The following is a 12,839-nucleotide window of genomic DNA, read 5'->3' as shown; positions in this document are numbered from 1 at the left end:
CTGCCGTGACTTGGCTGGAGTCACGGACGCTGACATCATCGAAGGAATGAAAGATGAAGGTGTCACTGCAGTCCGACGAATACGTATTAAACGTAATAACAATCTGCAGGACACCAACACCATTGTACTCACCTTCAACAGGCCAACTGTACCCAAAGTGGTGAAAGTTGGCTTTTTGCAAGTAAAGGTAGAGATTTACATTCCCAACCCCCTTCGGTGTTATAAGTGTCAAAAATACGGCCATCACGAAGACCGCTGCTCCAAGAGCCAAATATGTGGCCGATGCGGAGACAATGCTCATCAGGAATCTGATTGTAGAGCAACTCCGCATTGTGTCAACTGCGGAAAAGAGCACCACGCAAATTCCAAGGATTGCGATACCTGGAAACAGGAGAAGGAAATTCAGAGGGTAAAATACACAAATAATATTCCCTATCCAGAAGCCAGAAAAATTGTACAGGCAAAAACAGCCCATCCTGGCCCATCCTTCTCCACTGTAGTGAAGAGCAATCCTAAAACAACGAAGGACGCTCAAACACAAACAGAAGCACCCGATTCAACACCAAATTCAAACACCCCCCATTACCAAGCACAGAAAAACACGGCATCTACTCAGACTACATTTAATAATACCCAACAACCTAAATCACCAAAGAATAAAAAATCTCACGGAAACAGGCAACAAAAGGGGTCAGATGACCCCATCAAACTTTATAACAGGTTTGGAGACATCGAGAGCATGGATGCAGAAGAATCTGCTCCATGCGCCCAAGGGAACTCCAGACCTACAAACAAAAAATTCACCCCCGTACTTCCTCCAGAGAAATAACAAAACAAATTCCGTCTGCGAAAAGTCTAACCTAGCTCCACAATCTTTAATGTAAATTTATAATGAAAAACACTATCATACAATGGAATTGTCGAGGACTTAAAGCAAATTACAATGATATTCTCCTGCTTTTAAACGAACATGATCCTGCGGTACTATGCCTTCAAGAAACCTTCTTGAAAGATACAGACAATATCACATTTAAAAACTACTCCCTGTTTAACACCTGCTCTCCAAATGTTGATAGGGCATCGGGAGGAGTTTCTGTTATTGTGAACAACAGAGCTCCTCATAGTTTCATTACTTTAAACACCAATTTACAAGCCATTGCTGTAAGCGTCACTCTACATCGAGTGATTACATTTTGCTCTATTTATTTACCACCAAACACTAACCTAGTACCAAACGAACTTGATAATCTTGTTCAACAGCTTCCCGCACCCTTTGTTTTACTCGGGGATTTTAATGCCCATAACATTTTATGGGGATCGAATCATGTAAGTGACAGAGGTCACAAAGTTGAAGACTTTATTTCTAGACACGATCTGTGTCTATATAATACCAAAACACCTACATATTTACACCCAGGCACGGGTACATACACATGCATCGATTTGACAATTTGTTCTCCTTCGCTGCTTTTGGACTATGAATGGAAGGTCGCTGATGACCTTCACAGCAGCGATCACTTCCCAATCTCCCTTGTAAATCATAACTCTACAATTGATGAAGTAATTCCACAATGGAATTTAAAGAAGGCCGACTGGGCCAAATTCGAAACACTCTGTAAAACCAGGCTGAATGAGGATACAGTTTTCAATGTTAACGACCCCATTCAGCATTTTACATCTATTTTAACCGACATTGCAGAAGAATCTATCCCCAAGTCCTCAGCAAACTGTAAAAGAACCCTAAAACCTTGGCTCACTAAGGAATGTAAGGAAGCCATACGGCAACGCCGAGAAGCCTTGAAAAAATTTAACAATCATCCGACGCCCGAGAATTTAAGTAAATATCGTATTCTCCGGGCCAAAGCTCGCCGCACAATCAAAGAAAGTAAACGAGCATCATGGATGAAATATGTTTCCTCTTTAAACTCTCGTTCCTCAATTAAGAAAGTTTGGGACACGATCCGAAAAATAAACGGAAAGAGAAAACACAATTCTTTCCGACATCTAAAAGTGAACAATAACAATCTTAGCTCAAAACGTGACATAGCAAATGTTCTTGCTGATACATTCTCTAAAAATTCGTCATCATCTAATTATTCCGAAGCCTTCCAAAAATTGAAAACTCAAAAAGAAAAGTCACGTTTAAAATTCACATCCAACAACTCGGAAAGCTACAACCAGCTGTTTTCACTATCAGAACTTATGGAGGCTTTAGACAAGGCCCATGATACTTCCGCTGGGCCTGACAAAATACATTACCAGTTTTTAAAACATCTTCCAGAATCATCTTTAACATCTCTTTTAAAACTCTTCAATGATTTATGGATTACTGGTAACCTACCTAAAATATGGAAAGAAGCAACAGTAATACCAGTTCCCAAACCCGGTAAAGATAGTGAAGATCCTACCAACTATCGACCTATTGCACTCACAAGCTGCATGTGCAAAACAATGGAACGAATGATCAATTCTCGGCTTGTATGGTACCTGGAAACTAACAATTTAATATCTCCTTTCCAAAGTGGCTTTCGTTATGGACGGAGCACCAACGATCATCTGGTTAGACTAGAAACATTCATTCGCGATGCATTTATCAAGAAAGAACATTTAGTAGCGGTTTTCTTTGATTTAGAAAAGGCCTATGACACAACATGGAAGTACGGGATACTAAAAGACCTGCACGATCTAGGTCTAAAAGGCCGTCTGCCCTCTTTCATATCCAACTTCCTCTCCGACAGAGAATTCAAGGTACGAGTGGGCTGTACTCTCTCAGATTTGCACGAGCAAGAGATGGGTGTGCCCCAGGGCAGTATTTTATCTGTGACACTTTTCAATATCAAAATTAATAACATCACCAAGTGTTTGACTCCTGGTGTGGATTGCTCACTATATGTTGATGATTTTCTCATATGTTATCGGTCAAAGCACATGCATACAATTGAAAGACAACTACAGCAAAATATCAACAAGATTCAAAATTGGTCTAGTACGATCGGTTTCAAATTCTCGAAATCAAAAACTGTATGTATGCATTTCTGTCAATTACGACGACACCACGATGAACCTAAACTCACGCTGGACGGAACACCTATTCCAGTTGTTGAGGAAACAAAATTTTTGGGTATTATCTTTGACAGAAAACTGACCTTTATTCCACACCTAAAAAACTTGAAAGCCAAATGCTTAAAAGCACTTGACCTACTTAAAGTAGTAGCACACACTGACTGGGGTGCTGATAGAAAAGTCATCCTGAATTTATATAGAACGTTTATTCGCTCCAAACTAGACTATGGTTGCGTTGTGTATGGTTCTGCCAGAAAATCGTATCTTAAAATGCTTGATCCAATTCATCATCAGGGAATAAGACTGGCTCTGGGAGCATTTAAAACATCCCCGTGTGAAAGCCTTCTAGCTGAGGCGAATGAACCACCGTTATCGCATCGTAGAGAAATGCTTTCAGCACAGTATGCTCTCAAATTAAAATCAAACCCTCTGAATCCTGCTTTTTCGGCTGTTTTTCAACCCAAATACAAAACTTTATACGAAAATAAACCAAACGCCATACCTTCCTTTGGCATTAGAATATCATCCAGCCTTGACACTACAAATATAGATCTTTCAAAAATTCAGAAAACATCCATCTCCGAAACACCACCCTGGCTAATTAAACAACCAAAAGTACGTTTTACGCTACACGATGGAAAAAAATCCGAAACAAACCCTTCTATCTTCCACAACTCTTACCATGAACTCCTCACCGAATTTAAAAACTACACGAGAATTTACACTGATGGATCAAAGGATGAGGAAAAGGCTGCTGCAGCCTTTGTTTGTGGAAATCACACAACGCAAGTTCGCTTACCAAATGGAGCATCAATTTTTACAGCCGAAATCAGAGCAATAGACCTTGCTCTGCAACATATAGAAAAGAATCGTATTTCAAACTGTATCATCTTCTCCGACTCGCTATCAGTACTTCAGTCACTACACAATAGAAAACTGGAGAACCCATTATTGAAAAACATACTCGTAAAAAATACCGAGCTGAGTGTCTCCCACAATATAATATACTGTTGGTTACCTAGCCACATTGGTATTAAAGGTAACGAAAAAGCAGATCGCGCTGCTAAAATGGCCCTTTCTCAAGAACCATCTGATTTTAAAATACCATATACAGATTTTAAACCTTGTATCAGAAAGTTCTTACGTCAGAAGTGGCAGGCATCATGGAATGATGCTGTAAATAACAAACTTCATGCAATCAAACCAACTCTAGGAGAATGGACTCCTTCCTACAGAACCATTCGTAGGGAGGAGGTAGTCATTGCAAGAATCCGAATTGGTCATACTTATATCACCCACACCCACATACTAAAAGGTCAAGACCCACCAGAGTGCGTTTCTTGCAATGAACCATTCACTGTCAAGCACTTTATGATAGAGTGCTTTGACCTACAACCTACGCGCGATCGTTATTACGTTGTGCATGATATGAAAGAACTTTTTGATAATATAAACATCACTCGTATTATCGAGTTCTTGAAAGCCGTAAATATTTACTCTAAACTCTGACTTTTATGCTATCACCTTGTGCAGTTTTATGCAATATACATTCCGTCCCATTTTAATACCTATTCATCTTTTTTACATCTCCCGTTGATCGGGAAGCTTTATTTTGCACCGTTACCATCTTACCGTTTTTAATTTCAACCATTTGTTCTTTTATATCGCTGGTCGATGTAGAACCTTTTATAAGTTTTAAAAGATTATACAAGTAACACTTTGTTTGGCGCTAAATAGCCTAAGAGTGCTGATGCGCCGTTAAAAAAAAAAAACAATCAATCAATCAACCCTTCGTAACTACCAAGTCTGGTTTGAGGAGAGATCCATTGACACGATAGTGAGGTTCCTCAAATACGACATATTCTAGGTTCCTCAATTTAGTTGCAAGTCGTTCTACAACTTTGTCATGCCTACAAATCTGCAAATGTAATGTCCAGGGACAAACACACATTACATGTGGCATACGGTCTCACCAGGTGCCTTGCAGTGGCGACATCTGACATCCGCTTTTCTCTTGCGAATGCCCCTATTCGCAGTTACGCGGGTAGGAAAGGTATTCGTTCGTATCCTAATTGCATCGGAGTACTCCCGCTCTGATAGGACGCCAGGCCGGTTTATCCACCTATTGGATGACGGTATATTTGTAACCGTGCCAGATGCCTTATAGTTGTCTACACCACTGCCCTGTGTTCTCTGGTTAGACCATCGAGATCTTTCCTCCTCACGCCATCTTGGTACAGCAAGTCTAAAGTCATCGATGCATTTATTCATCGCTTCCTCCAGACCTGCCGCGATCGCCATATCCCTAATGTTGTTTTCTGAGCTCAGGATCTTGCGCCAGCTCTGGTTGCCATCCTAGGGATAGTTTCCTCAAGCTTCGGCAGATTAGCCCACCGTCACAGGTCGCTGTATAAAAGAAGTGGTTGTAGACTCCGGGAGGTGAAGCCATTTCTTGACCCACATTCTGACTACTATATCCAGCTTCCTCAGTGTGCCTTTGGCCGGGCTGCTCAAACTGAGCTCATACAACAGTTTAGGGATTAGGTTTTCCGATACGATCCTTACCTTCTGTCTCGGCTTTAAGGCCGCCTTGCAAACCTTCTTACACCAGTCGTCCAAGGTAGCCACTGGTGAAGATTTCTGTAGACCTGTCCACGGATCTATTTTGTCACCTAAAAATACCGTGCTCTCACCTGGTTCAATCCACGGAATCTGTACACCATCACTCTTAAATGATTCTTCATTGTTTATGGTGTATGTTTTTCTTCCATGCGGACTTGTTGTAAAAGCACAGGACTTTTTGGCGTTAATTTTAAGACCCGTGTCTCTGCTGAACTTTGAGAACAGATCCAGATTTGTTTGCAACCGTTTGGGGCCTTCATTTAACATGGTTGAATCATCTGCATAGGCCAGTGGTTCCCCAACTTTTTAGAGCCAACGCCCCTTTGGCTCAAGAAACGGACCCCCAATGCCCCCATCTACATCTATTCCTATATTATATGAAGTAACGTTTCATTTTAATTTAATCACATAGGCCTATTAGTATAGTCACTTAGTGGTTATGAGGACAAGTAAGGAATGAAATAACTAATATACCGGGAAAATGAATGATTAACTGTTTTTAAACTCTGAGGAGTAAAATACAAAAACACAATTATTCCAAATCAAATTTTAAAAGCATATTGTTTTAATAATCATGAATTCTAATTGAAAGTCGGAAAGTAGTGTAAGAAGCTACAAGAGATATATTATACTAGATTCCTGGAACCCAAGTACTTAATCGATTCTTCATCTTAAGTTCCTAACAGTTCAGTATTTGCTTAATGTGACGGATGGGCTTGATGACGTGAGATTATTGCCCCAGTGTCGGGTTTAAAGTCACTTAACCCGAGTCGCAAATTGCCAGAGTTAACAATTTGGAGTCGATTTCTTTGCTTGGGTAGAAGGTGGGCGACCACACTAAAGCCACGTTCTGCCAGATACGATGATGGAAATGCAACAAGAAGCTTCTTAACCACAGACCATAACGCTGGAAAGCGGGTGAAAATGTCCTTCTGTAACCAAAACTCTTGGTACGATTTCTTACACTTAAAGTTTGATTTGAGCTCAGTGTCATTTTGTAGCTCAATTACTATTCCTCCATTATTCCAACTTGCTCAATATCTGAGAATGGATTTATCACCCAATCTGGAATTTCCAATGATAGAAGATCCTGATATCGCTCAGACATATCTTTATTCAGCAGATCCAAATGATCGCAATACACACGCAGATCATAATCTTGTATTTCTTCTTTATGTTTCAGCTCAGACAGGGTTGGAAATTGATATAGGTCACGACGGCCCATATTGCGCTGGAATAGAAGTAACTTTGACATAAACGTCGAGATAACAGACTTGGCTTTAATAAGAGTCACCTCATTTCCTTGCAACTGCAGATTAATCTCATTGAACTTTGAAAATATTTCTGTTAAATAAGCAACATCGTGCTTAATTTGTTCGAGTTCCACACTGAGACAGGCTTCCCGGTCTTGAAAAAACTCCACAACAGTCTCGAAAAGGTCGTAAAAGCGCCTCAGGCAGTTGCCTTTTGGAGAGCCAACGAACTTCAGTATGAAATAACAAACATTTAAAATCTTCATCATTTTCAACACAGAGCTTGTGGAATAATCGATCTTTGACACCGTGACCTTTAATCTTATTCACTGCAGTAATCACAGTTTGTAATGACTTGTGCAGGCGATCACTAAGGTTTTTTGCAACCAGATGCTGGCGATGAATGACAATGAATAGAAAATAAATTTGGCACCTTTTTTTCAGGAAAGCAAGAAACCCATGGTGGCGACCAGTCATCGATGGTGCTCCGTCAGTTGCACAACCAAGTATATTTGTCAGTGGAATTCTCTTTTCTGTGAAGAATTTATCAACGACTTGATATATTGACTCCCCTTTAGTGTCTGCTTCCAGCTCCCTTCCAAATAACAATTCATGAGCCAAACTTTCATCTTTAATAAAGCGCACATAAGCTAGAAGCAGAGATTCATTCCCTGGCAGAGTTGATTCATCCAGTTGCAATGAAAACTCGGTTGACCTTAGTATGCTGCATAACATATCTTCCATATTGTCAGCCATTTCATCTATGCGTCTTCTTACTGAATTGTTGCTTAGATGAATCGTCTTGATAACATCGTGTGGAGACTTATGCAGAACAGTATTCAGAACTTCACAAATAGCTGGAAGAATGAGTTCTTCGCCAATTATGTGTGGCTTGCCAGCCTTAGCAATCAACAGTGAAATGTTGTATGATGCACGCAAACCATCAGTGTTTTGTTTTGAAGTATTACAAGACATGCTTGACAGCGTTGGCCTGCTTTGAAATTTATCGCGAAGTGATTCAAAGAAAGTTAAGTTTTTGTCTACCTTGTCAGGATGTACTTTCTTCAAATGATCAATCAGTCTGGAAGGCTTCATCGCTTCATTAGAAAATACCTTTTCACAAACCAGACACATTGGCAGCTGCAAGTTCTTTGGTGATGGTATAAATCCATATTTCAGATAAGTTACATTGTATTGTCTACATTTCTTCTTTGCTTTTTCATTTGTCGCCATGGCCAATCGAAAATTGATGATAAAATATAACGACTGTAAAAATATTACAACTTGCTAGTCTGGTATTGAGCCAGTCTACACTCTACACTCTGCAGCCCTGCATCACAGGAAGTACTACACCAGGACAATGATCTACCGCGGAAGATTCCACTACAGGGGCAGGACAGGTCAATAAGGGTGTGCACAAAAGAGCACGGCTGATACAAGCGCGGGCTTATGCTGGCTTTGATTAAAAAACAGCGCGGTTAATTAATGATAGCGCTGCTTTATAACCGCGAGCATAAAAAGCGTGTCAAACAGAAAAAATAAATGATCAAAAGGGCGAGCATAGAAGCTGTATGACTGAGAGCAAAGACGAAATGAGGTATTTCCACCACCAGGTTCACGTTTTTCTCTTTCTGCCCCTACCGCCCCTTTGCTTCGTAACGCCCCCGTCGCCCTCTTGTCTCGTACCGCCCCTTGATATAATCCCAATACCCCCAGGGGGGCGTTACGGCCCACTTTGGGAATCACTGGCATAGGCCAACGAGCCTATGGTGACTATTCCCGTAAAGCTAAAGCCATTCTTCTATTAGACAGATTATAAGATCGAGAGCTATATTGAAAAGAAGGGGCGACAACGGATCTCCTTGCTTCACTCCCCTAGTGATGAGAATTTCCGTGCTTAAGTTCCCATTCACCTTAAATGAAGTGGTGCAATCAGTGTACAGGTCTGTTACTAGCGAGACCCAGTGTGGGTTTACCTCGTGTCTTCTCAGACCTGCCTCTAAGTGCCTATGCGGTACCGTGTCGAAGGCCTTTGCTAGATCTAACATGGCTACACAGAGACTCTTACCTCGACCCTTAGCTTGCTTGATGGCCTGTTCGAGGAGATATATATTTTCATGACAACCCAATGCTGGAATGAAGCCTCTTTGCCTCGGGTTCATTACTATAGCTCCCGATAGTCTTTCAGCTAAAATAGCCGTGTAAAGTCTCAAGATGGCGCTGGAGATTGTCAACGGACGCCAGTTGTTAACGTCGTCTAGACCATCGCTCGTCTTTTTTAGCAATATGCTACGTGAGGCTTTGGTTTGTTTAGGGACACGTCCCATAATCAACCATATGTTGAAGAGGTTTGTCAGAACCTCGAGATGTTCAGGATTCGTAGGGAGGAGGTAGTCATTGCAAGAATCCGAATTGGTCATACTTATATCACCCACACCCACATACTAAAAGGTGAAGACCCACCAGAGTGCGTTTCTTGCAATGAACCATTCACTGTCAAGCACTTTATGATAGAGTGCTTTGACCTACAACCTACGCGCGATCGTTATTACATTGTGCATGACATGAAAGAACTTTTTGATACTATAAACATCACTCGTATTATAGAGTTCTTGAAAGCTGTAAATATTTACTCTAAACTCTGACTTTTATGCTATCACCTTGTGCAGTTTTATGCAATATATATACCATCCCATTTTAATACTTATTCATCTTTTTACATCTCCCGTTGATCGGGAAGCTTTATTTTGCACCGTTACCATCTTACCGTTTTTAATTTCAACCATTTGTTCTTTTATATCGCTGGTCGATATAGGACCTTTTATAAATTTTCAAAGATTATACAAATAACACTTTGTTTGGCGCTAAATAGCCTAACAGTGCTGATGCGCCGTTAAAAAACAATCAATCAATCAATCAATCAATCGAGATGTTCAGGCTTAGAGACGATGTCTACAAGCTTTATCCCATCCGGCCCAGGGGCCGATTTAAGGTTCCGACCTTTGATACACTCTTTCACCTCCTCATAGCACACTGGTACACTGAGTACTTCCCTATTGGTCAGTACTACCGGCGATTGATAAGAGCTGAGGTCAACATCCTGACTCAAGCCGCCAAATCGATCTCGATACGTGGATTCTACGATCTCAGTTGGAATTGTACACTTCGTAGCCTCAACACCCGAGATGATCTCTTCGACTAGCCGTTTCTTATCTCCAGCAAACAACGTTTGTGTATGCCTGTATTGTTCTGCCTTTTTCTTCGCTCTATTACCCCTTCTTTCAATTTGCCCTTTCCGGTTTGGTTTTCCACGCCCCTGCCTCGTGCTAGCAGGGGCGTCTTTTGGTTTCCATGTCTCTACTATTTTCCCATAAATATCATCACTCAACTTATTGACCTCTTCGCCTAGGTTTCCCTCTGCTACTCTTCTGAGTAATGCAACGCTCTCTTGCACCAACGGACTGGTGGCTGGCTCATCAAATATACATGCAGAGGTGCCTTCGCCCCATTGTATTCGTGCGTTCCCAAGAATTAGTGCAGTGTTTATACCGGCTTGATCCACATTAATGCCGGTATTGATTTCCACATCTCCTGCAATGCCCTGTTCATTTAGTGGGATGTGTTCCTCCACTACATCTTGGTTGGGTTTTTCCGCACTTGAGGCCCAATTTCCTTCTGCGATACCTGATTTGCTCAGCTGTGTAGCCTGGCAAACGTTCGCCAATAAAGCATATCACATTCCGTTTTCCGGTCCGGTTCGCTTCCTCATTAAGCGATATTAACGGTTCGATGTTGGCCACGGGCCAAGGTTTATCCCTTACCGGGCAATCCTTCCTTTTCACTGCCTTATGCTTTTCAGCCTGAGTCACCCTTCTCAAGTTGGCAGTTACTAGGTGCACATGGCGTATATGCTGACCCAGACCAACAGCTGTTGTGCAAGTGAACGTGCATTCCCTGCAAGAGTGTAAATTCTCTACATTCTGTGCCGGTGGTACCCCATGACACTTTGGTGTATGGCATGCCGCCCCATGCGCCTTGTCAAACGATTTCCCGCATGCTCTACACTTGTATACCACCGGCAGCCCTACATGTTGTTCTGCACAGTGGGCCTTAATCCTCCTAAGGGTATTAAAGGCCACTCCTGTGCAGATCTCACAATTGAAGTTGGTACCAGGGAAGAGGATTACCATCATTACCATATTTCCCTGTACCGTGGGTAGCACCTGTCCGCCTCCGTTCACCGGGATGTTGTCTACATTGACATCATCCAGATTCCCACCTGTTGGCCTGAATGATCCTCCACCCGCAGGTGGGCCATCCACAGCCGGCGTAGCTATTAGTGGATGTGTGGTCGTTCTGGCGCCACCACTTTCCATATTGAGTTCAATTTGATTTATATTCATTCGTGAATAATGGTTTTTCTGCGCATCTTAGCCGTAATATATATCGTTGTCCGTTTTCTGCGGGATTTCTATACCTTGCGATCACAGCGGGGGGTCGAGTACCCGACAGACATCCCTTGAGAGAGAAGAGGCTATTTATTATTTCGCATTCTCTCCCCATAGTAATATGAAGCAGCCCCGTATCCACCATGATACGGTCAATTCTCAAAACTTCCATGTAGTCAGATCCAACCCCCTCCACCACCACCTCCCTTCAGGTTATAGTGAAGTGATGTTATTAGGAGGCGTAGTATCAGGGATTGTACTGAAATTAACGGTAAGAGTATTATTGTCGGGAACAAAGTTCCTTGTTCGGTTATACGTCCGATAACGCATATTTGTATGAATCATGTCCATACTCAAAGTCCAGGGACGATTTGACTATATCGTGAAAATTGGACTTGATCGGTTAAATTGTCATTAGATTGGTATTTGGACTAGATCGGCAATTGTCATATTCGGGATTGCCTCGCCTTGAGCATTGATTGAGGGGGCATGCTATTTATTGTTGCATGCCCCCATAATTCTATCTCACACGTTTATCTCGTATTTCAAGCGGACACTCATCGGTATCTTCTGGTGCGGGGGTGGGGGGGTCGTTAGTAAATTGGTACAGCGTCTGTCTTGTTTATGCCTGCAAATGTTTTTATAATCTTTATCGAGTATTTTGATACCCGTTCGCATAGCTCTGCGGTAAAACTGTCACCTCCAACCATTGCTTCACTAAAGTCATTTATGCTATGGATGGTTCCTCTCACTCCTAGTACCAATCCATAGACCCCTACATATGTAGTGTCGGTTTGTCTTTCTACTATCCTCTGCAAGCAATCGTATTTCTTGACTTTATTTTGTTGCGCTTGTACACCTCTTTCAAATAAGTCTCCTCCCTCCCAGATAACCGTCGGGTCGGCTATCCACGAGTAGCCGCCTTTTGTATAGACCAGATCTGGTTTGTACAGGGTACCATTTATATGATAGTGTGGTTCTTCATACACTGTATAGTCTTTTGTCTCAATTTCTTTGCTATAAGTTCCACTATCTTATCATGTCTTTTAATACGCATTCCTAATGTCCAAGGACATGCGCATAGAATATGGCATATGGTCTCCGCCGAAGATTTGCAGTGTCTACATCTCACATCTGCAGTTTTCCCACGTATTCCCCTATTTGCTGTCACTCTAGTGGGGAATGTATTTGTGCGTAATCTGATGGCTTCTATGTATTCTCTATTACTGAGTATTTGTTTGTGGTTCAGCCATTTGTTTGACGCAGGAATTTTCCGGTTTTTGCTCTGGTAATTTGATGCACCCGTCCCTTGTGCAATTTGGGATGGCCATAGCTTTTCTTCCCTGTTCCTCCAATCATGGTCTAAAACCTGAAAGTCGTCATCACATTTTTGCATTTTCTCTTTCAGGTTTGCAGCGTATGCCACATTTCTAATTGCTTCTTCGGAATTCAG

The 12,839-nt window shown here is 41.8% G+C and overlaps 1 protein-coding gene across 1 annotated transcript; it reads right to left on the bottom strand.

Annotated features, from left to right (window-relative positions):
* Positions 1 to 7,052: 7,052 nt before the first annotated feature.
* LOC149790585 (SCAN domain-containing protein 3-like) lies at positions 7,053 to 8,280 on the bottom strand. The gene has a single exon (XM_089973245.1). The coding sequence runs from the start codon at positions 8,169 to 8,171 to the stop codon at positions 7,053 to 7,055; it is 1,119 nt and encodes a 372-aa protein (XP_089829371.1). The 5' UTR covers positions 8,172 to 8,280.
* Positions 8,281 to 12,839: the final 4,559 nt, after the last annotated feature.

The sequence above is a fragment of the Sinohyriopsis cumingii genome, chromosome 10, assembly GCF_028554795.1.
Source record: "Sinohyriopsis cumingii isolate HCF-2022 chromosome 10, ASM2855479v2, whole genome shotgun sequence".
Classification (NCBI taxonomy): domain Eukaryota; kingdom Metazoa; phylum Mollusca; class Bivalvia; order Unionida; family Unionidae; genus Sinohyriopsis; species Sinohyriopsis cumingii.
The sequence above is the reverse complement of the archived record's forward strand: the minus strand, read 5'-3'. Positions and strand labels throughout refer to the sequence as shown.